The sequence below is a fragment of the Phocoena sinus genome, chromosome 20 (assembly GCF_008692025.1).
Source record: "Phocoena sinus isolate mPhoSin1 chromosome 20, mPhoSin1.pri, whole genome shotgun sequence".
Taxonomy (NCBI): Eukaryota; Metazoa; Chordata; class Mammalia; order Artiodactyla; family Phocoenidae; genus Phocoena; species Phocoena sinus.
Genome location: NC_045782.1, coordinates 15,452,632 through 15,478,806, shown reverse-complemented (window position 1 = coordinate 15,478,806; position 26,175 = coordinate 15,452,632). Strand labels below are relative to the sequence as shown.

General features: G+C 57.5%; 1 protein-coding gene across 8 annotated transcripts in view; it reads right to left on the bottom strand.

The window, feature by feature from the left end:
- MYO18A (myosin XVIIIA) overlaps window positions 1–26,175 on the bottom strand; it is a 94,279-nt gene that overhangs the window by 7,710 nt on the left and 60,394 nt on the right. For 6 of the 8 annotated variants that reach the window (XM_032615526.1, XM_032615527.1, XM_032615528.1 and 3 more), the window contains 22 exons: window positions 23,986–24,095; window positions 20,755–20,820; window positions 17,568–17,696; window positions 16,709–16,852; window positions 16,230–16,319; window positions 15,979–16,098; window positions 15,669–15,780; window positions 15,102–15,229; window positions 14,616–14,770; window positions 12,688–12,811; window positions 12,399–12,599; window positions 11,740–11,850; window positions 11,163–11,267; window positions 10,749–10,895; window positions 10,272–10,385; window positions 8,792–8,908; window positions 8,519–8,602; window positions 7,937–8,074; window positions 5,664–5,849; window positions 5,150–5,289; window positions 4,327–4,371; window positions 823–945 (listed from right to left, as the gene is read on the bottom strand). In XM_032615526.1, coding sequence (XP_032471417.1) covers window positions 823–945; window positions 4,327–4,371; window positions 5,150–5,289; window positions 5,664–5,849; window positions 7,937–8,074; window positions 8,519–8,602; window positions 8,792–8,908; window positions 10,272–10,385; window positions 10,749–10,895; window positions 11,163–11,267; window positions 11,740–11,850; window positions 12,399–12,599; window positions 12,688–12,811; window positions 14,616–14,770; window positions 15,102–15,229; window positions 15,669–15,780; window positions 15,979–16,098; window positions 16,230–16,319; window positions 16,709–16,852; window positions 17,568–17,696; window positions 20,755–20,820; window positions 23,986–24,095 — 2,689 coding nt within the window. The remainder of the gene's footprint in view (window positions 1–822; window positions 946–4,326; window positions 4,372–5,149; window positions 5,290–5,663; window positions 5,850–7,936; window positions 8,075–8,518; window positions 8,603–8,791; window positions 8,909–10,271; window positions 10,386–10,748; window positions 10,896–11,162; window positions 11,268–11,739; window positions 11,851–12,398; window positions 12,600–12,687; window positions 12,812–14,615; window positions 14,771–15,101; window positions 15,230–15,668; window positions 15,781–15,978; window positions 16,099–16,229; window positions 16,320–16,708; window positions 16,853–17,567; window positions 17,697–20,754; window positions 20,821–23,985; window positions 24,096–26,175) is intronic. The other 2 variants (XM_032615529.1, XM_032615530.1) reach the window with 1 other exon arrangement.

Genomic DNA, 26,175 nt, shown 5'->3' with positions numbered 1-26,175 from the left:
GGATTCCTTTTTCTACCCAGCTCACCCAGCGCTCTCTGGGAGGAGGTGGAAAGGTGAGCCCTGGGGGATCAGGATGGCTCTGAGTTGGGAGGGCGGAGTCAGCAGGGAAGTGGCCACGGGAGGGGTGGGAGCAGAGGACCCTGGCTGGCCTGTAGGTGAGGGATGGGAATTGGAGACCTGGATTTCAGGGGTAGCTAGCTGCCTGTGTGATCAGAAGACTGTGACTGGGCTGGAAAATAGGGGAGCAAGTTCCCCCAGTGGATGGGTATTAGCAGAAAGCATGGTGGAGGGCGAGTGAAGAGACCAGAAGAAGAAGAGAGTGGGCAGAGAAAGACAGAAATGTGTCTGTAGCTGTGACAGGGAAGTCAGGGGAATTGGGGCCTTTTATGCTGCTATTCCTACTAAGACCTCAGAGGTCCACAGCCAGCCCGGACTGGCCTTGTCCAGGGTGTGGGATCCAGAGTCCCCCTGTGCCCCATTTCAGTCTTGATTCCAAGGGCCCAAACCATCAGGTAGTTCGTTCAACATCTGTTGAATGAATAAGTGGGGATGAAGTTAAACCTACACCAAACCAAAGCCCTGAAGCCCGGTAGGAAAACATTACCTCGGAAAATTAAGGGTGCTGCAGACCCTGACTAAGAAGAAACCAGGCCTCCTGTGCTCATCCCATGTGCCAGGGGCAGGCCTGGGCCCCTCACGCACATACCAGGCAAGGGAGAGACGCAGGTGGCGTGAGGCCCACCCTCTTTGGGATCAAGGCGCTGCTCATCCATCCCAGGGGCACGAGGTGGCCTTTCCTCCCACCTAAGGCCACACGCTCACCTAGAACTCTTCAAGCTGCCATCATCGGAAGCCGCCTTGGAAGGCCCCTTGTTCTTGGACAACCATGACTTGACCCCGTCGACCCGGTCCTCCAGCTCTGAGTCCACATCTGAGTCCCCCTCGCTGTGGGATGAGGAGCAGAAAGGTAGGCAAGGCTGGGAAGAGGTGATCACCTGGTGGCCCAGGAGGCAGCACCGAAGTGGCAAAGCAAGTTTGTCTTGGGTGGGGGTGGGATGCAGGGCAGCATGCGCGTCAGTGAGTCAGAGAGAACAAGAGAAGTCAGATGGAGGAGCGCACCATCCACAAGGACCCTGCCCCGCTCAGCAGGCCGCACTGTGTGACAGCCACCGAGGAGACCCTGAGGAGCACGGAGGCACCTCCACCCCACTTTCTGTGACAGGCTACTGTGCAGCCAACCAATCCAGTGAGAACGACAGGGAGACCGTCCCTTCATCAATTACAGCTAAATGGCTTCTGGTTAAAAAGAGGAATCCTGGGCCCTTCAGCTCCTCCCTGAGGCCTATTCTGCTGTTCTTGTCTGCCTGTTCCCAAAAATGTGGCTACAGCTGCTGCCACTTTCCATGCCTTTGCTGTAAGAGCTGGGCTGCTGGTGATGGACCAGAGAATAGAAGGGCTTCATCATGACTTCGAGTGAGCTTGAACCCGGAGTCTCCTGAGCTGATGCACTGCCAACTTGGGCACTATAGGCCATATCGCAGACCCATCCTGCGACTCCCCTTGGCCCTTAAGAAACAGAAAGGACAAGGCAGGGACCGCAGCATTTCCCGAGGGCTTCGTAAGAGATTCAAGCTGCACCTCGAGATCCAGTGGGGCCCAGAAATCCCAGACAAGGGCTCTGTCCCTCCCAGTCTCCTCTTCCACCCTCAGGAAGCCTCCAGCTCTTGCTCCCCCAGGGCTTTTTTCTGGCCAAGCTGGCCTGAGCCCTCTCGACTTGCAAGAAAGCCCAAAGGAGTCAAATTCTGATGCTGGAATCACGGTGACCTCCTTACACAGCAGCAGGGGCTTGGAGATATAGCTTCTGAGTGAGACTGCTTCTAGAATTCTGCAAGATGTCTGCTCACCACGTTCCCTGCTATGGATATGCTAGGATTGCTCCTTGATATAAATTTCCTTTCATCTGTGTCAACAGGAGCAGCCCCATTCCTGATTTATGTTCTTGAATAAATAGCCATACAGGTGTGCACGCGTGCGCGCACGTGCGTGCGGGTGTGTATGCACATACACACACACACAGAAGAAGCCACCAGACTCTGTTCTGGGGATGAGCCAGCATGACTCGTGGGGAGGGGAATAAAGAAGCCTATTTTATGGGCTTCCGTCAAATACAGAATTATAACAAAGACCAGGCTGGCTGATGCCCCGGTTAAACAGGAGTTTAGCAGACAGCCCTGAAACGGCTAATGCAAGCCCTGTGCCTGTTCGAGCCTGGCAGATTTACTATGGTGCACGGGCCCTGTGGAACGCCAATACCACCTGACTTACACACCCGTGCAAAAAACCTCCTTCAGAGCCTGTAATTTATCACCGCCGTTCGTAACCATACTGATTGTCATTAGAAAGGAGCTGCTGTATGCATTGCAAAATCTATGTCTACATGTTAAAAGCGTTTCTGTATAAATCTCCCTTAATACTGTGCTGTTTACTGCTTTCATTAGGGTTATGGCAACAACAACTGTATCTCTAAGTAAATCGAAACATTATTTTTCTGGCTGCCTTAGCACACTCACTCAATAACTTGGAGCAGGGGCCCAGAGCTGCTGAGGAAAAGACCCCCTCTGCCGTCAGCAGGAACCTGGCTAGGACTGCAGGCCCTGTGTGCCTGCATGAGTGCACACTGGTGTGTGTGTGTGCAGTGGTTTAGAATATGATCTGAAATGCGCATTTTATCAGTCCTCGAAGCTCCTCCAGCCCAAGGATGGCAGGGCTAGAACACACAGGGGACAGACAGTCATGGGCCCAGAATATGAATTTGCCTCCTGACATTCAGAGCAGCGAATGGGTTGAGAAGCTGGCCTGCCTGCCCTTGCCTTCCCTTTAGTTTCAAGCCTATAGAGGATGTTTGGATTCTTTTCCTTAAATAATCAGGCCCGTAAACAAACTCCAGGGGCAGGCAGGCTCGGGGGGCAGTTGAAATTTTAAATGGTCGGAATTAAACCTTGTGTCAAATACAATTTATGTCCAGGCTCATGTGCTATTAGTTAACTGGGAGCTGAATCCCGGGGGAACAAGCAAACGGAGAAAGAACGGCAGGGGATATTAACTGCGTGTGACAACCGGGCTCCAGTGGCCCTCTGTCACTGTTACACACTATTACATTTATCATTAGCTCTCACGGAGTCCTTTGCGCTGCCGCCAGCCCATCCTGGCCAGGGGAGGAGGCCTGCCAGGCAAGAGAGAGTGGGGGAGGAAACCCAAAGCGGCGCTAGAACAACCACCTCCAAAGACCAGCCCTGTCAGACCTGAAGGAGGATCACCCTGATCTGCCTGAGGGCCCGCACATCTGCCCCAGTTGCCCAGCTCCCACCCAGAAAGAAGGAAACGGACAGGGGGTGGATTTACTGGGCTTCTGGCCACCTGACTGACAGCAGCACAAACGCCTGGGGCCTCCTTCTGCCCAAGGTGCCTGCGGAGAGTAAAGTAAACACATCTGGCTGTGTTCCCTTCCCCTGCCTGGATGCTTTCTCCCAACAAGTAACGGTTAGATGCCCCTCACCTTCTACCCTTGTCTGCCAAAAGAAGGTGGCGGACCTTTCAAAATGAAACATACCCACTTCTTTCAGGCAGCTCAGGCTCCAAAGGAGCCCAAGGAAGGGGATAAATCCAGCCCAAACAGACTTTTCCCCAGAGAAAGAGGCCGGGAAGTGGCTACACTTGGTTTCTGATGGGGCAGAGGCTGAGGCTCACAAAGGCAGGCTGTGGGTACCACCCAATGAGGCTGAGCTCTCCTTTCTTTTTTTTCTTTTTTTTTTTTTTTTGCAGTACGCGGGACTCTCACTGTTGTGGCCTCTCCCGCTGCGGAGCACAGGCTCCGGACGCGCAGGCTCAGCGGCCATGGCTCACGGGCCCAGCCGCTCCACGGCATGTGGGATCTTCCCGGACCGGGGCACAGACCCGTGTCCCCTGCATCGGCAGGCGGACTCCCAACCACTGCGCCACCAGGGAAGCCCATGAGCTCTCCTTTCTGACAGAGCCCCCATCCTGCCGACCAAGGATGTGGAGGCCAGTGAGCCTTCCAGGTGGAGCGCACCCTTGTTGCCTGCGCTCTACAGGGCGCGGCCTGCCCCCTCGCCTGATACAGGGCGTGGCCTGCCCCCTTGCCTCCCTTGGGACAGAGTGAGCCGTGTTAGCATGAGGGACTAGCTCAGAGGAGGAGAGGAGGCTGTGTGTCCACATGCGACATGCAGCAGGGCGGGAGCCCAGGGTTAGGGGGAGGTTAGACACCACGCGAGGAGAGGCAGAGAGCGCGTGCGCTCCAGTCCTCACGGTTTATTCTTTCTTTTCTGATACTTTGTCACCATGTCCTGCAAACTGGAAACAGAAAGAAAATGGTGGGCAAGGGGGCCGGAAGAACACAGAAAAGTCAACCAAGGTGGACCTCTCAGCCGAGGACCCCTCCTTCCTCAGCAAGACAAGGCTCTGGCTGGCTGAGACCAGGAGGTGGGACAGTGCTGTCCTCAGAGGGCAGTCCAGGCTGCCTGGGGCATCATTCCCCTACCCTAAAGGAGCAGGCTCCCCGGGCATCCCAGGAGCAGGATGGGGCCTCGGCCTTCAGGTGGGATGGGGGCAAGTCTGGGGGAGTCTGCTCAGGGCAGCCTTGGGAGCTTCTCCAGGGTCTGACCCCACCCCCACTGCCAGTCTGCCTGCCTCGAGACTTCCTCCTCGGCCTAAGACTACAAATCTCTCTGCTAAACCATTCCCTGGGTGGGTCTTATGTGAGAAAAGCTCTGGCACGGTAACAAGGCACCAGGGCCCTTAAATCTCTGCTCTCCCCAGAGTGGGGCAGGTGCCATCAGAAATGCAGCTAAACGGGGGAATAACTCATCTTGAATGGGCAGAGCTGGAGAGCCAGGTCCCTGGGAGGCCTGGGGAGAAGGACAGGGAGGAAGTAGGGGGGTGTCTCACCCGGGCAGCAGCTGTCCAGCCCTCAGCTGCTGCAGGACAGGGTCCATGCTGGGGTCTGGCAGTGAGGGCAATGGTGGGCTAGAGGCTCAGTGGTGGGGAGACCCAGATTGCAGCTGTTCTACCTGGTCTGGAGGCAGTCAAGAGGGCCTCCAAGCCGGCCACGGTTGCCATAGAGGCCCCTCACCTGTTGATGAGGTCCTCGTTCTCATCACTCTCCATCTCGTCCTCAATGGCGGCCTGCAGGTCCCCGATGCGCTTGAACGCCAGTTTCAGATCAGCCTGTAGGCTCTGGTTAGCAGCTTCCAGACTCTCCAGATCCATCTCCTAGGAGGGAGAGGGGGCAGTCCAGTCCACAGGAGGGCAGTCTCTCACCCAGCTGCCCCAGAAAAGGCCGGCTTCCAGTCTCCCTGGGCCAGGCAGCAGCTACGTGGGTGCCGCTGAGAACCTGCAGAGCTTTCTCTGCTCTGCTGTTGCTGGGCTGTTGAGGCCTGACGGAGACTCCGTACCACCCTTGGCCCCTGGCCTGCCCTGAGGCTTTGTGGACTGTGTTCTTGACACGTTCTCTTCCCTCTAATTCTGGTTTAGAATTAAACCATGCTTTCTTTGCAGCCCACCTCCACAAGCCCACGGGTGAGGTGTGTGCTTAGCAGCTTCTCAGAGGGCCGCCAGCCTCAGGCCTCGTGGGTAGGGGGCATTACCAGTTCATGCTTCTTGCGGCTCGCCTCGGCCTCCTTTCTGGCAAGCTCGCCCATCTCCTCCTTGGTGTCCCGGAGCTGCCGCTGTAGCCGCTTGTTCTGCTCCTTCTCCCGGTTCTCAGCCGCCGTGCGCTGATCCCGTTCCTCGGTCAGCTTCTCCATGTTCTCCTTGAGCCGGCTGGCCAGGCTCTGGACAGGGAGGTGGGAAGAGGGACCCATCAGCCAGGCAGAGAGCGGGGTGTGGCAGAGCTCCAGACTCAGGAGACCCGGGTCCAGCTCCGGCTGCCCCGCTCACTGGCTAGGTGGGCAAGCAACGAAAGCCCTCGGAGGTGACTTCCTTTGTCCTTCTGTGAAAAAGGGAGAATAACACCTATTCCCCAGGGGTCTTTTAAGGCCCGAATAAAGTAATGCATGTGAAGGGACTCTGGAAGACGAAAAGTGCTATTATCATCATTATCACCACCTAGGTCGGAGGAGAGCTCTAGCTAGAGTCTGGGCCTGTCCACACTGATGCCAGGTGTGGTGCCTCCACGGGCAGCAGGGTTTCCCTCAGAGACCCTAAACCCAGAAGCTCCAAAGGCTAGGGCCTGTGCTCGGAAGTAAACGGCAGAATTCTGGATGAGGAGGAGACTGAGCAGTCATCACGTGCCAAACACAAAGCCATTCCTCTAAGCCTGATGAATCTCTCTTTCCCCCGAAACGTGAACACATTTTCCCCTTCTATGCCATAGGACGCTGAGCAAAAAAAGCCCTGGAGATTGGGGCAGAGCGTGAGGGAAGAACGCTGCTTCTGGTCCTAATCCTTGGTTCTACCACTGACTGGCCGTGGGGTCGCCACTCTCAGCCCCCAGCCTCTATGTCTCTAAAATAAGGCTACATGTCTAAGGGCTGTATGTGTTTAACATTCTGTGCATCTAAACCACGGTACTGCCTTTCTGAGCAGAAGGGAAAATGAGAGAGTTGAGGAAAGGGACTGGGGCCCACGAGAAAAGGAGGCAAGTGCAGCAGGTCTGTCCTATTTTACATCCACCAGACCAGTGGCCTCCTCTGCCCCTTGATAGCTTTGGGGCCTTAGGCAACCTACTTAACCCTTCCTGTGTGTAAAACGTGGATCAAAATATTACCAAGGCAGAACGTGGACTATTACTAAGTCTCCTTCACTCTCTCTAGCTCGCCGGAGGACTGTGACTCTGTCCTGGGAGGTCCAGCCATATTTTCTTTGAAGGTCAAGGGTGCTAATGCCCTCCGAGGCCCACTCCCAGCTCCATAGTCACCTATTTCCATCCCCACCCTCCTTCCTGCTCCACCGACTCAGGGGTGAGTGGGGAGGTGGCAGGGATGTTCCTCAGCACCCACACCATGAACATACTTCTCATGAAGCCCTGTCAGTGCTCAGACAGATGTCTACATGCTTGGGATGGAGAAGGAGAACTTAAAATAGGGTGAGAGGGGTGTAAACCCAGAGATATCATTCTGCTGGCCTCTTTCTTCCTACCTGCTCTGCTGGAGAGGGAGGGGCTGGAGCACGCTGGCTTCAGGAGGGTGGAACCGAAAGGACTAAATGTGGAGGTTGGAGATTACAGTTGGGGAGAAGGAGGGGTGGAAAGGGAAGATGGAGGTGACCAGAAAAAGGAGAAGGGTCGAAGGGAAGAGGGTGAAAAGTAGAGGGAGACGACAAATGGGATGGGGAGAAAGGAAGAAATAGGTCAGGGTAAGAAAGGGAATGAGATTGGGGAGAAAATAGAGGGAGAAGGAAAAATGGGGCCAAAATGGAGGAAAATGAAGAGGGAAGGAGAAAAGGCAGAGAATGCAAGCATGGGAAGAACTGAGGAAAAAAGGGAATAAAAAGTGGGAGGGAGAGAAAGAGCGAGCGAGTGAGATGAGAGGACAGACTCCAGCCCTTGCAGAAGTGGCGCCGTCCGCTGCATATTTATGACCCTGCCGGAGAGCGAGTGAGGGGACCGGCGGCGGGGGTGGGGGGGAGTCCACGGTGGAGGAAAACATGAAGACGAAAAGCTAAGCTGCTCTGGTCCCTTGGCAGAAAGCAAGCACAGGGTCAGAATGTAAAGCGGGCAGGCTCCGCGGTGCCCAGAGAGCAGGCCTGGTGAGCGGGGGAGAAGGCACCCGCCCCGTCAGCTGGCCTGGCAGCTTGGCAGAGGCCTCCGTGGAGCAGAGTGGCTGCGGGCCTGCCGGGCCCTGCTGAGCATGCGTGGCTCCAGCCGCTGGGGCCGCTCAACCCTGCTTGCTGAGGACTGGCCGGGGAAGTGTGCACCCACCTCCAGCCGCTTCACTTGGGTCCTTTCGAACTCCAGGCGTGTCTCCAGCTCCCGGATCTTAGCTTCCTGCCTGCTCACCAGGGACCTGTCCACCATGGACTGCTCCAGGAACTCCACTTGGCTCTGGAGGGCTTGTAGCTGTGGGGTTGGGGGGGAGGGGCAGGAAGGGAAGAAAGAACTGAGCCTGGAAAGGGAAGGGGCAGGTTCTCTCTCTCCCCACCCCCCAGCAAGATCACCATGGTGACTAGAAGGCTGAGGGAGGGAGGGAGGGATGCACAGGGAGGTGGAAGGATGGGGCCCCGAGCCAGGGGCATTCCCCACCCGGCCCTGCGCGAGCACAGATTTTGCCCTTTGGAGAGAAAAGAGAAAGCTAAGGACCAGAGAGGGCATAGAAATGTGAAATGAGGCAGCCGAAGCCGAAACGTCTGCTATGGCGACACGGCTCCAAGCCTCGGCCTCTGCACTTGCTGACGCTGACTGATGGCAGAGAGAAGCACGTGCTTGCCTGTGAGCTTGGGAGTTGGTCCCCACACACAGTGACCCTGGCACCCTCTCTCTGCCAAGGGAGACCCTGGTCCCCACCTTCTCCTGTAGCTCTTGCTTCTCTTTGTTGGCTTCTTCTAGCTGAGCTTGGAGATCATTCATCTGAGCCAGATCCCGGGAGGCCTGGGAAAGGAGAGGGTGCTGAAGCAGGATCCCCCATGAGCACCAAATCCATCCCACCCCACCCCTCACTGAGGCCAGGGCACACAGGCACCATGACCCCCCCGAAGAAGAGGCTGTGCCAGGGACCTAGAGGAGGACCAGGGGATGGTGCTTCTGCAGGGCGCGGCGGGGCACTCCTGGGCAGGGTACCTGAGCCACGGCTGCCTTGTGCTTCTTCATCAGCTCGTTCATGTCCTCCTGATCCTCCTCCAGCCGGCTCTGCATCTCATTCTTCTCACGCTGAAGGCGGCTCAGCTGCTCCTCCAGCTGGACAGAGGTGAAGACAGATCAGAGAGCATCAGGCCTGGCCTGCCTGATGGCCCTTGGTGGAAAGACTGAACCTCCCTAGGCCGCCTCCAGTGGGACGGGGTGATGATAGGGCCAGGTCCACCCGCTGGAGGAGGTTCCAGGACCAATGATGCTCGGGGAACTGCCTGTCCTGCTGTGGGCCAGGGAGCTGAGGGAAAAGGGCTGTCTCTGCAGCTCAGGCAGACCCTGGGCTAAATGACAGCTGCTTTCTGACAGCTCTTTGGAGGCTAATGAGAAGGCAGAAAAGGTCTGTCCAGAACCAAGGACCCATCGTCCTAGCACTAGTGTTCAGGCCCTAACCTGTGCGCACTCTGCCCCCTTCAGGCCCCAAGGAAGGACCCCTCAAATCTGTGAAACTCTCCTGGCATGTTTCTCCTGGGACTGCCTGCTCCCTGGCCATCCAGCGCCCACAGCCAAGTCCACTCCTGGCAGGGGGAGGAGAAGAGACAGCCAACAGCAGCTTCAGGAAATGAATGAATCTATTAGCCTGTAATTCCAAACCAAAATGACTGCATTGGCTCCTTCTCTGCCCCATCCATCTTGTTACCGGGACGTGGGGAGCTGCGGAAGACTCCGCCAAGAAATTTATTAACTCGCATTTAAATAAAATGGTAATTTTATAACAGCCCTTTTTAACACAATTAAGGAATTTGAATTACTCACCTGAAAACTGCTGAGGAGCATAAATGTCACGGGGATAAATCAAGCCCAGGAGATTGGCATCTCTCAGCAGCCAGGTGACTAGTTGGGGGGCCAGGGAGCCCAGAGCCAAGCCCAGCCTCCTCCCCTGCCCCATTCCCTGCCTGAGGAGGTACCGATGGCCGTATCCCAGTAATGAGTTTTCGGCCAATGGATGGGCCGTGGGAGAGGTGGGGAATTAAAAGCAAGGCATTAAATAAGCGCTCTAATTAGCTGCCGCTTGGGCTTGTCAGTGGGCTGGCCAGGGGCAGGGGAGGGAAACGGAGCCATCCCATCTTCTTATCGGTGCTTCTGCTAATCTCTAGGTACCTGTTTACATCCCTCAGCCACATTTGCTGCCTTTATTTATGGTGTCGGGGCCTGTGGCCAAGCGCCCACAGACAGGTGGTTAAACAGGGAGATGGGCCCTTGCTGGCTCCCTCTTCCACCTCATCCCCTCCCAGGCCTCTGCTCTGAGTGGGGAGAGGCAGAGGAGGGGAGGCCCGCTCTCGCCGCAGAAAGCCCTGGCGTGAAGGGACCGGGCTGGGGAATGAGCCCTGTTTGGGGTAAAAGCAGCCACTGTCACAGCTCCATTCTCCCTCAGCTCCTCCCAAATCTGGCCCGGCACACCCCGCATCCTCACCGCCGTCTTGGCTTTGGCGATGTCGTCAATCTGCAGGTGCAGGTCTTCGATCTCCACCTCCATTGCTTTGCGCGCTTTCACGGCTGCTGCACAGGTGAACTCTGACTCCTCCAGCTGGACAGAGAGCCACCCCCGCCCCAGGGAGAGACGTCAGCCATTCCCTGGGGGCAGGAGGGCTGTGCAGGAGGCTCGCAGGGGAGAGAGAACCCAGGAGCTCTCCTTCTCCCCTGTTTACTTCAGACCCCAGGGCTGTGATGCGTTGTGTGTGTACCGGCATCTCCTCCCGTGACAGGGGAGGTGGATGCTGGGCCCGTCCATACCATCCGGGGCTTGACAGTCATGCATATAGCATACGCAGACCCTGGGGAGTCTGGCTTCTCCCCACTTCCCTGTCACCTCCCTTCCCGAGGACTCAAGAACCACTGACAGGGGCAGGAGGGAGAGAGAGAAAGCTGATGACTTCCTGTCTGCAGGTACCTGGTTCTTCAGCTGGGCGATCTCCCTCTTGCTGGGTGCGTTGTTCTTCAGGTGGTCCAGCATGATCTGAGCATCTGCCAGCAGGGCCTTGGTGCGCTTCAGGTCTTTCCGGAGCCGCTTCTCTGACTCAAAGTCTCGCTGGTTCACCTGGGTGGACACCAGAAGCTGGGGCTCTGGGCTCTGCCCCGGGGCCTCCTCCTGTCTTCCCCAAGCCCACTCCTCACCCTACCCTCACTCTCAGAGATGCCTAATGAGCAATGACAGAGGAAGTGCCAGGATTATGCCAGCTGGTGAGAAACCCCAGTGTGCAGTGGATGTGATCACCCATCCCACAGGTGATGACAGCAGGTCCTACGGAACCAGCACCCCTCCTGTTCCCAGCTCTCCCTGCGGCAGCCAGCAGTCTCCACTCACCTGGTCACTGAGCGTGGCCACCTTGTTCTCCAGCTCCCGCTTTTCCCGCAGTACCTTCTGCTTGTCCTCATACTCCTCCTCGAGCTGTACTTCCATTTGCTTTAACTGGGAACAGGGGCCCATTCGTCCCTTCAGTGTCTGGCGCCAGCCAGCCCCTTCCCTGCTGGATCCTCCCACCCCGCGAAAAGAGTGGGGCGGCGCTGAGCATGGATGACCCCAGAGGGGCAGACCCTGAATTCAAAGTTCCTAGGGTTTCAAAGCGGCCTGGGAGGGAGAGGAGGGACGGCAGGCCATGCACAGGGACCCAGGCCCGTGTGGGAGCCCTTGCTCCAGAGCCCTTGTGCCTGCTTCTTGGCACAGAAAGCAGGGGGCATTAACTCCTCAAGGGCCTGAGCTTCTCTACAGACCCTGAGAACACACATCCCAGCCAATGCCAGGATCCTGAGCGGAGATTCCTGGTTCTGAATAGCAATGGAAAATCGTGTGGCTAAGGTAAAGAAACAGAAAAGCCCTTACTTCAAAGCAGTGATGGGGGAACCGGCATTTATATTAGACGGGTAAGCGCCCATTGCTTTACCTTTTTCTGACACGACTGCCGGGCCTCCTCCACCTCCTCATCCCGACTCTCCATCTCCTTGGAATGGGTCTGCCTCATCCGCTCCATCTCCATCTCGAGCCGCAGCTTGGCCTGGAGGTGGGTGGGAGTAGGGACTGGGTTTCTTTCCCAGCAGCACCCTGACCCCTCCCCACTGCACCCTCATGGGCCGCTCTCCCCAGGCTTGGGAGCAGGGAACGTCTCTCTTTGCTCCCACCTTGTTTCTATGGCAAGTGGCTTCTCCAGAGAAGCTGAACTCCTTTCCTAGATGTCTGGCACAGGCCCAGAGAAGGCTGCTGGGGGTGGGGGCAGTCCTGCAGCTTTTCCACTTGGCCTCCAGGCCTTAGCTCCCTGAACTGACACGGTAGCTCAGTGGCAGGCTGGATGGGCTCATGGCCTTCCTGCTGCCATGCACTCTGAGCCCCTCACCAGTGGAGGTCAATTAAGATCTGTTCTTGTGGAAAGTACCATGAAAGCTTAATTATCTTCACACTGTGGTTGGCACAGATCAGGTGCTCCCTCAATACTTTGTGAAGAAGAGAAGGAATGATTGACTGAATTTGGGATCTTGTCCTCCTCTGGCCCACACCCCGGGGTAGCTGTGGGGACGGCAGTGCCTTCCTCAGCCAAGCCCTCAGCACCTGCTCCAGCATCTGGATGGTCCCCGCCTGCTCATCCAGCTCCTCCTCCTGATCCTTGACCTTGGCCTCCAGGTCTCGGAGCTGTTTCTTGACCTTGGCCAAAGAGGCCTCATCCTTGGACTCTTGGGAAGAAATGTCCTGGAGCTCAGCCTCCAATGACACAACCTTCTGGGTGAATCCCGCAATGTCCATGTCTTTCTCCTGGAGCAAAAGAGAAGATGAGGCTGGCCCTGGGCTGGCCCGAGCCTGTGACGGGGTTGGGGTATGGATGATGGGAAGCCCCACGCACCTCCATCTGCTGCTTCAGGCTGAAAGCCTCGGCAAGGAGCATGTCCTTCTCCCGCTGCAGCTTCTCCCGCTGCAGCTTCTCCCGCTGGGCCTCCTCATGCGCCTGCGAGAGCTCACTGTCAAACCTGCGAGGGAGCGTGGCCATGGCGGCTCCATCAGATAAGGGAAGAGTCCAGGTCTCCAGCACCCAGAGGCCGCCAGGAAGTGGTGCCACAGATATGGATAGGACCCAAGTCAGGGGGAATCATGCAGCCTGAACTTGGGGCCAGTGGTCAGGTGACATTCAGGGGTCCCAGGTCAGGCCACCTAGGCCCTGCTGAGCAACCTGGTCTGGGATGGGGTGGGTAGGGATTTCATCACACAGGTCCAAGGAGCCTTTTCACCAGATGGGCCTCAGAGGGAACCACAGACTGCTTCCAGGGAAGAGGTGGACAGACTCCTCTCTGGCATTAAGTCTCGACCTTTTCCCTTTCAACAGATCAAAGAATGGGAAGAGGAACCAGGGTGAGGGCAGAGCGGGCATCAGAATGGGTAGAAATGGAAGTCCTGCCGTGTCTAACTCACTTTCTACAGTTCAGTCTGGCAACTTTAGATGGAGCAGCTGGCTGCTGCCCCACCTCTGAGCACCAGGCCCTGGCCAGGCCCACCTGCCCCAGCAGCACCCCTGTCACCCCCAGGACACCCCACACTAGGCTGGAGGCCCCAGTCCCACTGTGCCCGGCTGGCAGCATGCTTCAACGGGCACACGGTCCACGGTCGGGGGCCTCTTTCTTCACTTCTCCACTTCCCAGCCTTCCATTTCCTGCCCAGTGACGCTACAGAAGGAGCAAATTGCTTAAATTCCTCTTACCACCTTCACTGAAGAGCTAATCGGCTTCAGGGCAAAAACTGAACAGCTCACCCCCATCCCAACTCCACATCAAAAAAAAAGTAAGAAAACTCCGGGCAGCTGAAACCTAATAAGGTGCCCAGTGGGGAGTGCAGTGAGACGGTAACTAGGCCGAGCTGGCACCGTCAGGGGGGTGCTCTGAGCGGGGGCGGGGTGTCCCGCTAAGGGTGTCTGCCACTAAGTAAAAGGGAAGGTGGGGGTAAAGATGAGAACTAGGGAAGCAGAGAGTCACAGAGCTGGGAGGGAGAAATATAAGGCCTTCCTACCTCCCCCCACTCTCTGCAAAGCAGCAGCCTGGCAGGCCCGAGTGAGCCCAGGAGGCCGAGGGTAACCCTGTGTCACTGAAAGGACTCAGCCCTGCCATCCTCACCCCCAGGGGCGTGGGTGTAGGGCTGCCCCTTCACAAAGGCAACTGGTGGCTCTGCTGAGAACCCGACCCCTGCAGCGGGGAACCGGGTGCCGTTCCCACCCCCTGGGGCACGCTGCTGTTCCCAGGGTGTGAGGGTTCCTCCCTGTTACTAACAGAGGCATCCCATTCCCATCCCCAGCCAGGGAAATTAATTTAAATTGGATTTTCTCCTGTGAGGGCTACACCTGCCCCCCTTTGTGTCATTACATTTACCATAATGAGATGGAAGTGGCATGATAGTTTAACGACATTAGTCAGGAGAGTGTGTTTGTGTAGCTAAGGCAAGGGAGAGATGGGGAGCCGGGCGAGGGCAAGAGGCAGGGCCGCCGTGGAGAGGTTCCTGCACGGGCTCTGGCTGACACCCATCCTTCCTGGCCCCAGGCAGGGTGACAGCACATACTGAGGGGAGCATGTCCGAGAGCGAAGCCCTGAGCAGGCCGTCGGTGGGGCTGTGGTCTGCGTGCTCCTTAGGAGTGAGACTCTGACTCACATTCCAGGATGAGTGACCATGCAGGCAAAGCCGCTGGCCAAATTCAGGCCCCCTCTTCTCTCCTCCCCGGAGGGAGGCAGGGAATCCTGTCTCGGGCTGCTCTAGGAAGTCCGCTGCGTCCAGGGCAGGGGACCCACCCACCTCCTCTGTTTCTTCTCCAGCTCGTGGTTGCGGACCTGCTGGCCCTCCAGGTGCAGCTTGGTGTCCTGCAGCTCGGCCGTCAGCCGCTGGCACTTCTTCTTGAGCTGCTGCAGGGCCCGCTGGCTCTCATCACTATCTGCCTGCAGGTCTCCAAGCTAGGGGGCAAGATGGGGTGCAGGGTCAGCCGCCATTGAGAGGCCCAGAAGTATCGGTCAAAGAGGTGAGGCGAGGGAAGTGGGTGAATGAGGGGGAGATGTGGGGATGGGGGATGAAGTCAGGGTCGTCCAGGGAACCTAAGACACTCTTAACAATAGCTTGCCTTTGGTTGTCCCCCGAACCGAGAGGCGAACATGCCAACCCTTCCCCGTTGCTCCCAGGGCCTGCCTGGCTCCGGCCATTCCCTGGGCCAACACGTGGTGCCAAGCCCCTCCCAGCTTCTCCCAGCTCCTCCTAGGCACAGACCTCCGCTTCTTCCACCAGACTCACCCGCCTCTCCAGCTGCCTCTTGCTCTGCTGCTCCACCTCCAGCTTGTCCTCAAACTCCTGCTGGAGCCGCTTCTTGGTGAAGTCCACCTCCCGCACTGCTCGCTCATACTTCAGGCGCCACTCGCCACCTGTGGGGTGGGGGCAGACAAGGGAGGACCGAGCTGCTGAGAGTCCCTGAGAAGGGGCCGAGGGGACGAAGGATGGGGCAGCAGGTGGAGTCAGCTGGAGGGACTCAGAAAGGTCCCTGGAATGGTGGCTTCCTCCCAAGGCAGGAGGAGCCACTAGCTGGGAGAAGCCTAGAGAGGGTGGTGTGGCCACGTGTGCTGTCTTCTCCCCAGGGACTGGCAGACCGTGGTCCTCAGACATCATCATTATCATGGCTGTTACCGCCCTCCACGATAATCGCCCGCACTTACTGGCACCTCTACTTTCTCATCAGTTTATTTCACGTAGCCTTAAAACAGCCCAACAGACAGAAGTGTGGTTTCCTAGGGGTGTGGTTTCCTAGGGGTGGGCATCAGAGCTTGCCACTCAGGCCACTTCCAAGTCCTCCAGCCTCTGACCCACCTGTGTCATCATCATCCACTTCCCCGTTGATCTCAGCTGCCCGGATGAGACGGGCCTCCATCACTTCCATTTCCATCACCTCCGTTTTCTTCTTCAGTGCGTCATACTGGGTCTGCAGAAGAGGAGGCTATGAGGTATGCCAATCCACCCCCTCGCGCAGTACCACCCGCGCCCCTGAACCACCGAGACCACAGTCATAAGCTTACCCGGGGCAGACTGGGGTGCTGGGCTGGTGGCAGAGGTGCCACCTGTCATTGGGGGAGCAGTGGGCACTAGAGTGCGACAGCCGCTAGCACGGTCCTGCCCTTACCTGCAGCTCCTTCATCTCCTTCTCAGCCCGGAGCCTCTCAGCGGTCTCCGCGTCCAGCAGCTGGGAGGCGGACTCTCCCGTGTTACGTTCATCCGTCAGCTCCGATGTCAGCTCTGAGATCTGTGGTTGGGGGAGGGAGTCGCCACCAGTTGAACTGCCTGCCTCACTCAGCTGGAACAGCAGTGGGGGGCCTCCTGGGCTGGGCGCCCTGCGGAGGTGGGCCGGTCTGTCTGGTGCTGGGAGGCACTCACCCGGGTCTCCAGCCGGTCACTGCTGAGCCGCAGCTCGTTCCGCTCCTTCTCCACCTTCTCAAGCTTGCTCCTCAGCTGCTGGATCTCTTCCTAGGGTGCAGTAAGGCGGGCAAAGTGAGCCAGAGGCACTGGGAGAGGTTGGGGCCCAGGAGCTGCACCCTTGGGGTGCATGAAGCTGGTGAAGCTCGGGCCGGGACACAAGGGCACTGGAAGCCACTGCCTCCCTGGGGCTCCATCCCTAGACCCTTCCCCATATGCTAAGGATGCTTGAGGTCTTATCCTAAGAGGATACCTAGGGGCTCAGCCAGCACCCCAGAGGGATGCCTTCTGTTTGCTGGGCATAGTTCAAGGATACCAGCTCTCTGGACTAAACAAAGGAGCACTTAGGAGCCCAAGAGAAGCTGGCAAAACTCTTGCCCACGTGGATCAACTACAGCCCTTCCCTCCCAGCAGCGTGGCCTTCCCAGGCTGTTACGTACGTCTTTGTTCCGGATCTGCTCCTCTGACAGTTGTACCTCAATGAGGGGTCGCACCGTGGTGAAGAGCTTCCACCAGGGCCAGTCCTTCACCCCTTTGTTCTTCTTGATGTTCTTCTGCACACAGCGAATGGCCAGGTCCTGGATCTAAGTTGGGGTGGGGCGTGGCACACAGCAGGCTCTCAGTCCTGAGCCCACCAGGACCCTCCCCACCACCAGCTCAGCTGTTGGGCTGCCCCTCTGGCCAACTGACCCCGAGTCAAACACTCCCTAAGCCACCCCTTGCCCCCAGCCTCCCTCCGTTCCTTAGAGAGTGGGAGGCAGACAGCCCGGCCCTGGGAGCACCGCACTGGGCGCTAACCGCTCCGCCATCATTAGGAATAACTTCGTCTGCCTTATTTGCTGCCTGATTATTTCCAGCACCCTGGCCTAGATGTGCTATAAAACCTAATCTTGCTGAAACACAAGAGTCGGCGGTACTGGCTGTTTTATGGACTTGCTAATAAGAAAAGGAGTCGCTGACGCAGCTCCTTAATCTTCACGGAGCAGCCTATGATCCGGAGCCCACCTTTGCCCGGGCCCTGCTCCCCACCACCCTAGCCCTCGGACCAGGCCACACAGCCCCATCGCTGGGTACACGAGCACTCTCGCTGGCACCGGGGAGCTGCCCATCCCCTGCCCTGGCCCAGGGCATGCTGCCCCTGGGATGTCCAGCCTCTTCTCCCCCAGGTAACGATAACTCATAGCCCCACGACCAGCCTCCTGGCCCGCACGTTCTCTCGAGTGTCCCTCCCCCACCCCAGGAACTCAGCTCTGCCCATCTAGGCTTAGGAGTGGGACGGGGATGTCCCTGGAGCAGCACCTTTTTCTTCTTGAAGTGCTGACGGGCCAGGTAGCCCCTGCAGGCTGCCTGGAACAGGGTCAGGTTCCTGCTGGTTTGTTCATCCCGCTGCTCCTCCAGCCGCGCCAGTGTGCCTGCCCGGAAGAACACCTGTGGAGAAGCGGGCCAGGTGAAGGTGGGAGCCTGGGCTGGCGGCAACCCGGCGGAGGAACAAGCAGCTGGTACAGAAAGCCAGCAGGCCCAGAGCGTGGCCCTTGGCCTGGGAAGAGCCTGAAAACCCCGGGGTCTAGGAGGAGGGAGGAAGCAAGAGGCTGAGGGAGGAGGGCCAGGCTGGGGGCTGGGGAGGCTTTGAAAGGGGAGGAGCAAGGTGGGAAAGAGATGAAAGGAGAGGGAGGCCGGAGGGAAGGTATCTGGGACAAGAAGGACGTGAAGCGGCGGCCGGTCATATGGGGAGACGCCCCTCAGCAACACCTATGGTGGCTTCTTCCCCCAGGGCTGCCAGCAGCACTGCCCACGCCCCTGTACCCACGGCCACTGCAGGCCCGCCACAGGCTCCAGCCGCCTCTGGCCTCCAGCTGCCTGCGATCAGGCGGATGGTGGTGTATGTGTTTAAGAAGGAAAAGGCCCAGGATGCAGTGCAGAGAAGGGGGAGGCCAGGGAGGGGGCCCCTCCTCTGCATCCTCCCGGCTCTGTTTCATGTCGGACTGTCTCCTCTTTCATGTGCCAACACCCTGCCCCCACACCCAGGTTTCATCTCGTGAAAGAGCCAGTGGAGTGGGTGAGGGTTGGCCCAGGCGAGGGACCTGTCACACGGGTTTGGGGGCTAGAGGGCAGGCGTGAGAGGGAACCAGCTGGATGTCCCCACACCCAGCCTTTCCTCTCACTCTTCAGTGCCCTGAGCTGGGATTGGGTAAAATGTTCTGTGCTAAGAGAAGAAGAAGAGGGGGAATCGTCAGGAGAAAAAAAGACTAGTATCCTTGCAGAGGGCAAAGGCCATCTAGGTATACACCACCTCCACCTTGCCCAGAAGACAGAAAATTCCCTTTTGTGGGGCAAAGAGAAGATGTGAACTCCACGGGAAACATTCAGAACCGATAGGCACGGTGTCCCCAGGCCTCGCTCCAGGGAAGAAGTGGGGAGAGAGCCCACACTTGCTGCTGAGAAAGCTCTGCCTCTGGCAGGAACCTAGTCCCCCGAGGCTGGCCTGGGAGAAAGCCAGCTCAGTCCCCTGCAACACGCGGGGCTGAGCGCCTGGGATCTCCCGTGGGTCTCGAGCCCTACCTGAGCCTCCGTTTCCCACGATGCGTGAGCCTGAGATTCCACAGGGGGTGTGAGAGACCCAAGTCCCCGGAGAGGGTGGGCCAACATGCTAGTGGTCAGTCTGACTAGGCAGACGTGAGGTGTCAGGGAGGGGGATGGAGAAAGGCCCAGAAATACACTGAGAAGCGAAAGGATGGTTTGGAGTCTAGAGCAGTGAGCCTCAAACCTCTCTTAACCGCTGTCCATTTGTGGGGTTGAGTCTTTTCGAGTATTAGGTGACATCTCAGGGCCATCTCTCCCCGTGAAACACACCTATCCATACACGTTTTACAAACATCAGGAAGCTCTCAGACACCCAAACTTCCCTGCCTGAACCCTCAGGGTCTTGTGGGCTCAGGTTGAGACCCCCTTTCCTCTGAAGCAATGGGACAAACACACAGGGAATCCTCACTCACCAGCCAGTACCAACCACAGCCCAGAAGCCCTGAAACTTCTCTCCCAAACCAGATGTCAGCAAACATCTGACTTTGCCCCTAGTTCTGCTCTGAGCGTGAGTGGGCCCTGGGGTTCTCCTGTTTCAGCCAGGCACCTGGGATGATGCAGAGAGTCGGAGAGGGCAGCTGGGAAGAGGACCAGTCTGTACAGGCCTTCTTCTACCCAAGACATACCTTGGAGGAGGTGCCAGCCCCTAGGCCAGCCAGCAGCGGCTCAGCCTGCCAGAGTTGACAGAAGCCCACCCAGGGAGAGAGCAAGAGGCTGCAGTGAAAAATCTGACTGCAGGCCTCCCAGGGAGGAAGCTCAGCTGGCCACTCCTGAGCTTAGAGACAGGTGGGGAGGAGGAGAGCAAGAAGGTGAGCCAGACAACGGCAGAGACCAAAACCAGAAAGATGACGCGGAAAGAGGCTGGGACCACAGAAGGCACAGAGGACAAGGAAAGCAGCAGAAAATAACAGATCTGAAACCAAGGAAGAGAGACCAACAGGGACAGCCACGGCCCAAAGGAAGAGGATAAACCAGGGACAGCACAGACAAAGACAGAGGCAGGGGACAGGAAACGGATCCCCAGTGAGGGAGGGGGCAGAGGAACCAAAACCATGACTCACAAGGCAAAGCAGGGAGAACAGAGCTGACAAGCAATAGGCAAGGCTTTTTTGCGAGCACCCCCTTCCACCTCATCCTCCCACGCGTTCCTTCCCTCTCTGCTGACAGACAGACAGACAGTCCAGAACCCTCCCGGTGGCTCCCAACTGCTCTCCGTCCCACCTTGGCCCTTGAAGCACAAACGTGGATGCCACCTGTCAAGCCTCCCAGTCTCGGGAGACAGGGGTGTCCAGGCTCCCTGCCCCGCAGGGGGGACGCTCGGCGGGCCCTCTGGTATGGAGCGACGCGGCAGACTGGCACCTGGGGCCGGGTGTGCCTGCCTTTTATGCACGACGTTCCATTCAGGTGAGGAATTCGGCCTGTTGGACGGGTGGTGGCGGCACAGCCTCACCAAGCCCTGCTTGCTCTCTGGGACCCTGGCAGCCCCAGACGACTCACCCAAGGAGGCTCTGCCTTCCCGCCTCTCCCAGCTCTCCCTTCCGTCTTCCCTATTCCCCACACCAGGACTCAGGCCAATTCTGGGCCACCTTCTGACCCACTCCCTCCTGACATCACAGAGGTGTTCCGTGCACTGAACAAGCCAGTTATTCAGAGGGAGGGAGAGTCAAGTTTGCTGCAGCTGGAGTATTTTACTTCCTGGCCCCCAGTTCTGAAGGGGGCAGCTTGAGAGGAAGGGCAGCCCCAGAGTGGCTGGGGGGGAAGGGGGCTGGCGGGGGCAAGACCCAGCAGGGGCCCCAGGAGACTCCTGAAGTTGGACTGAGCAGGGAGAGCAGGAGGGGAGGGGCAGCCACGTGGACAAGTGTGACCAGAGAGTGAGAGCGGCTGCCTTCCTGTAGGGACAACTCACCCGGCTCAGGCCCATGCAGCAGCTGCTCTGCTCCAGGTCCAAGGACTCCAGCAGCTCCTCCACCGCCTACAGAGAGATGCCTCTGTCAGGGAGCCCACCCGGGGACTCCCCACCTCCACGCAGGGCTTCTCCCAGTCACTCAGCCCTTCCCGTCCTCCGTTCGGTCCGCTATTTATTCAGCGAGCACTTTCGGTGGCTTCTGCAGCGTCAGGCCCCTTGCTGGATTCCGGGGATATAAAGATGACTGCAAGAGGAACACGCTATCTTGTTGGGGAGCGAGACAAGAAAATTGGTGAAGTACACAGAGGAGGAGGCATCTAAGCCAGACAAGGGAGCTGTGGAAGGCACTCGGAGGAGGTGTTGCTTGTGCCGTCTTTAGATACAAGTAAGAATTAGCCAAAGTAGGGGTGAGGGCATTTCAGGCAGAGGTACTAGCATGCGCAAAGGCCTGAAAGCATAAGACAGCAGGGAGCACCGAGGAAACTCCAAGTAGTTCAGTATAACTGGAGGGTGGGGCGGGCAGCAGTTAAGGGGCAAGTAGATAGGTGGGCAGGGGCCAAAGGACGTGAACCTGTGTGCTCCGAGAGCCCCTGGAGGGTTCTCTCGGGGAGGGGCATGGTCAGATTTGCTCTTGATAGAAATCCCACCGGCACGTGAGTGGAGGATGCATGGACCCCTTAGGCAGGAATCCATAGGAGAGAAGCCTAGAGCCTGACCCAAAGGGAGGAGAGGAGGGGGAGATGCGAGAGACCTTAAGGAGATGAAGCCTTGCCCGATGTGGGGGAGGGTTAGACGAGAGGGAGGAAGCTAGGGACACATGGAGGTTTCTGACTTGCGTAGTAATTAGTTAGTGGTGCCATTCTCCAAGGTAGGCAATACAAGAGAAAGAGTAGGTTTGGGAGGAGATATAATCAGTTTGGTGTGAGCGTGCTGAGTTTGAGGTACTATAAAGGCGTACAGGTAGAGCAGCCCAGAAAGCAGCTAGATAGAAATGCACGTCTGGCGTGGGAGAGAGGCCTGGGCTAGAGGCATTGATCTGGGAGTCATCAATATATATGTGGTAATTGAAGTGATGGGCATGAATGAGGTTGCCCAGGAAGAGAGTGTAGAATAGGAAACAGATAACGGCCAAGGAGGGAGTCTTAAAGAAGAGAGAGACCTTTACTTCAGGGGGGTGTGAAAGAAGGGAAGCTTAGAGGGACCGAGAAAGAAAGAACAGAGAGACAAGGGGAAAACCAGGAGTGGCATCAAAGAAGCTGAGCAGAGAATGTTTCAAAAAGAACAGAGCTGTCAACAGTCACACGTTGGCAAGAAGCACAGAAAAGTGCCCATTAGCTCTGGCAACATGGAGGGCTTGGGAGGACAAGACCAGTCCCAGGTGTCGGGGGTGGCAACCAGGCAGCTACCGGTGGAGGAATGAATGGCAGTGGAGCAAGGGCAGCAAGAGGAGACTAAGTGTCGATGGTGCAGGGCACGAGGGAGGGTTGATGGAAGGCTCCTTTCTGAACGTAACGTCTGTGGAACGTTTCTCCACTGAGAGAAGAGCCGGCAGACGAGAGGCCGGAGGAACAGGAGAGAGAGAAGACATATCGCTGATGGAGCAGGTCTCCAGAGAGGCCAAAGGGAATTGGTTCCAAAGCACGGGAAGAAGGGACTGGACAAGGGGAGGGAGGATACCTCTCCCACCCAGACAGGAGGGCTGGGGAAGAAGGAGGCACCTGGAGAGGAGTGTACAAAGGCAGGAGGAAGTTGGAGCCTCGATTTTATCAGCATTTGGAGGCAAGGTCCACTGCTGGGAAGGTGCAGTGGGGGAGGATTTGAGGAGAAAGACGGAGAATGGAATAGCAGAGAAGGAGCTCGGAACAGGGGCCAGGTAAGGATGGAGCACGTGGAAAATGGGGCCCAAGGGTCCAGTGAGCCTGGAGACCATGAACCTATAGGAATTTAAGTCCCTGCAGTTGTATAAATTTCTCCCACAGCCCTTTGGGAGCCCCAAGCCAAGGAGAGCAGACGTCCAAAGGCGGCCCTTCAGGGCTGGGATTGAGCAGGGAAGGTGCTATGGGAGGCTCAGGAGAGCTGAGCGTGAGGAAGGCCGAGTGACCGGAGGGCTGGACCATGGCGTCGAGACTGAGAGGAAAAGGAAGTGAAGTCAGAAGGGAATGGACAGAGCAGAGAAAATGGAGTGGGGTCCAGAAATGAGCGGTGATGATGGAGTCACAGAGCCGGTGTCCTGAGGAAGAAAGGGGTCAGATGCACAGGTAGGAGGCTGTGGTGAGAGATTTCAGGAGCGGAGAATTTCCAGGGATGATGAGGTGCTGGGTGCAGCCATGAGGGGGAGGCGGGAATGGAGGTCAAGGGTGAGAGAGAAGGGGGTGTGGGTGGGTCATCTATAGCCACACCAAGGTCACCCTGCACACTGGCAGGTCCTGGATGGAGAGGGTAGGGAGAAGGTCTTTGAGGCCTCCATCAGTGTGGGTCTGTGACTCGGGGGGCAGCAGGAGGCAGGGGGCTTCCTGCCCTGTCCTGCACAGCATTCTCTCTTTGAGGAGAGCCGTCCTAAGGCCTGAGACGCCTTCTGAGTCAGGCTGAGTGTCTGAGGCCAGAGCACAGTGCGGGAGGGTTCCTCGGCTCAAGGAGCCCTTTGGCTCCCTGAGGAGTTGCCTCTGGGGATCAAGGTGACAGCCGAGAACGGCAGGGAGACATCCCTTCACACAGCCAGAAATTCACCAACCTGGCTGACAAGGGGCCTGCCCTGGGAGCCTTAGGCTCACCCTGGCACCAGGAAGGTGTTGCCACATCAATCTTCCTCCAAGGAGGGATGCCTGCCCCTCTCCTGGACAGCTTCCTGCTGAAGGAACTAGGCCCTGGTGTGGAGGTCAAGGCTGAGGGGCCCGGGTGCTACCAGTGGGGCACCCAAAACACTAGTTCTAATCTGCCACCTGGGAGGCTCTTGGGTGATTGTCTGGCTCACCGGAGAGCAGACACCCTCAGCTCGGGCCTTTAAAGCGGGTGGCTCTCCTGTGATTCCTACAGTCCGTCCGTGCCCCGGGCTGCCGTCCCCCCACCGCCATAGCCTGGCTGCCATGTGTCCCTGGCCTGGCCCTGGTTGGGCAAAACCAGGCACCTGACCCAGGGCCAGCCTGGCTCTCTCTAGGGGAGGAAGGGCAGCTGCCTGGAGGGGTCTGAGCAGAGGGAGGAGGGTCTGGCGGGGCCGTGGGGACCCAGACCTACCCGCTTTTCATCCACCACAATGTAGTTGCGCCCGTGTTTCTTGGTCAGGTGCGGGGCCAGGACGTCGAAGCGGCGGCGGAACTCAGAAAACACCATGTGGTCAGGGTAACCTAGGGAGAGAGCGGCCCGGAGCCAGGCCTGTCAGCCTCGCCTGCTCCCAGAGCCCCCAACAACCACTGGTGCCCAGGCAGAGTCACCTGAAAGGGAAGAGACTGCGGGGGGAGGAGAGCCCGCGGTCGAGGTCGCCCCGGGAAAGGAGAGTGGAGAGGAAGGAGGCAGGGGCGACGGACAGGAGGCCGGAGGACAACCAGGCTGCCCCACGCTGGGACTGCGGGGATTAAACAGGGAACAGGTTCTTTTAGAAGGAAGCAACTTCCTTGTCAGTGAGCATGCAAACGGGGGACGGCTGACCACCTGGAAGGAATGTTATGGAGCTAAGAGCCTGGATGACCCCTAAGATGCTTTCTAGCCTCCAGGTCTATGACTCCGTGATAACCCAGAGAAGGATGTCTTGAGGACTTAATAAGAAAAAAAAAAAAAGAAAATAGGGCATCGGAGAATAGCAGAGAGGAGAAGTGCAAGGGCTTAGGGTTGGAATCCTGCCCTGGTTCTTGCTATCATGTGACCTTGGACCAGTCACTCAACCTCTCTGAGTCTCGGTTTCCTCATCTGTAAATGGGGGCCCTAGCACTTACCCTACATGGTAGTCATGGTGCTTAAATGGGAAAATGTGTAGAAAGCACAGGTTGGCTCACTTGGTGGGTGTTCAGAAAGGGCTCCCTTCCTGCCACCTTCCTGACCTTGGGCCCTAGGCCCAAGGTGACCAAAAAGGCTTGTAGATTCCCTTTCCCTAAAGAGTGTTACCTCTAACAGAGATTCCCTACTGTCTGGGCTTGAGGCTGGGGCAAGGTCAGGATTGTGGCTAGCGAGAGGTTACCCTGAGGCACCCCAAGGACACCAGAGCCCACGGCAGTGGACCAAGAGACCCACTCCTATGGAATCACAGAATTTCAAGCCAAAAAGAGGTCTTAGACCAGATATAACTCAGCCTCCAGACATGGAAACTGAGGCCTGAGAGGGGGAGTGACTGGCTTGCTCAGGGTCACAAAGCCTGCGGCTGGAGGCAGAGCTGGACTCCAAACCCAGGCTCCTGACAGCCCGTCGGGGGCTCGCTCCACCTCAGCGGCCTAGCTGGCTCTGGGAAGCCCTCCAACTGCGAGATGGGGCTGACGCATGTGCCTGATGATTGAAACAGGAGGCGGGGGCCACTGAGGGGCCAAGACAAAGTGAGCTATTGATTGTATCTGAATTGCAATTAAATTGATGGGCCGGGATAGCAGGTCCGGACGCCTGGCATCTTAATTAATCATCAGCGCCATCGATGGTGGCTGGGGGCTGGGGGAGGAGAGGGGGTCTGCTGCGGCTGGCCTCATCGATCTGCTTGTCTGAGTAAAGCACATTGATTTTGGTTCAGAGCGGTAACAATCTGGTTTTGAAATAATAAACAGCAACTCCTTACCAAGACGTGGGGACAGATCGATGATTTATTTAGAGCAGGGCTGGGAGCCCGTTTCCTGGCTTTGGCTGCTAAGGAAGTGACGGTGCCCCCGTGGAATGCCTCAAGGGGACCTGGCTGTGGGTCGGTGGGAGCCTGCACGCTCTTCTAGCTAAGGGAGAAAAGGGCGGAAACCTGGCAATTCATAACTTTTCAGGCAAACGAAACCCTACTCAGAAACTGGTCTGTTTCGGTCAAATCCTGCTCTGCCACTCACGCGCTGTGTGACCTTGGGCAAGCTACTTAACCTCTCTGAGCCTCAGTCACCTCATCTGGGGATGATACTGGTACCTACGTCTCATGAAGTTGTTGGGAGGATTAAATGAGTTACTATGTGGGACGAGTTTAGAATAGTGTCTGGTATACCGTAAATGCTCTAAGGATGCTAACTACTATTGTTATCGTCCTGTCTGGCCCCTCGTCCAGATGGGTCCATAAAAAGGGTCTGTCTGACCTTTCTTGGGAATTCTAAGTTCTTCAGAAAGATTTAACACTTCATTTCTCATTGCAGGGCTGGCCCACTCTCAGAGGCAGTTGCTCCACAAGGACACTGAGGCTGCTGCTGTGGGCAGAGCTGACCTGTCCAAACCAGGGAAGGCGGAAGGAGGGAGCTGTGGGAACAGGGCATGTGGGCT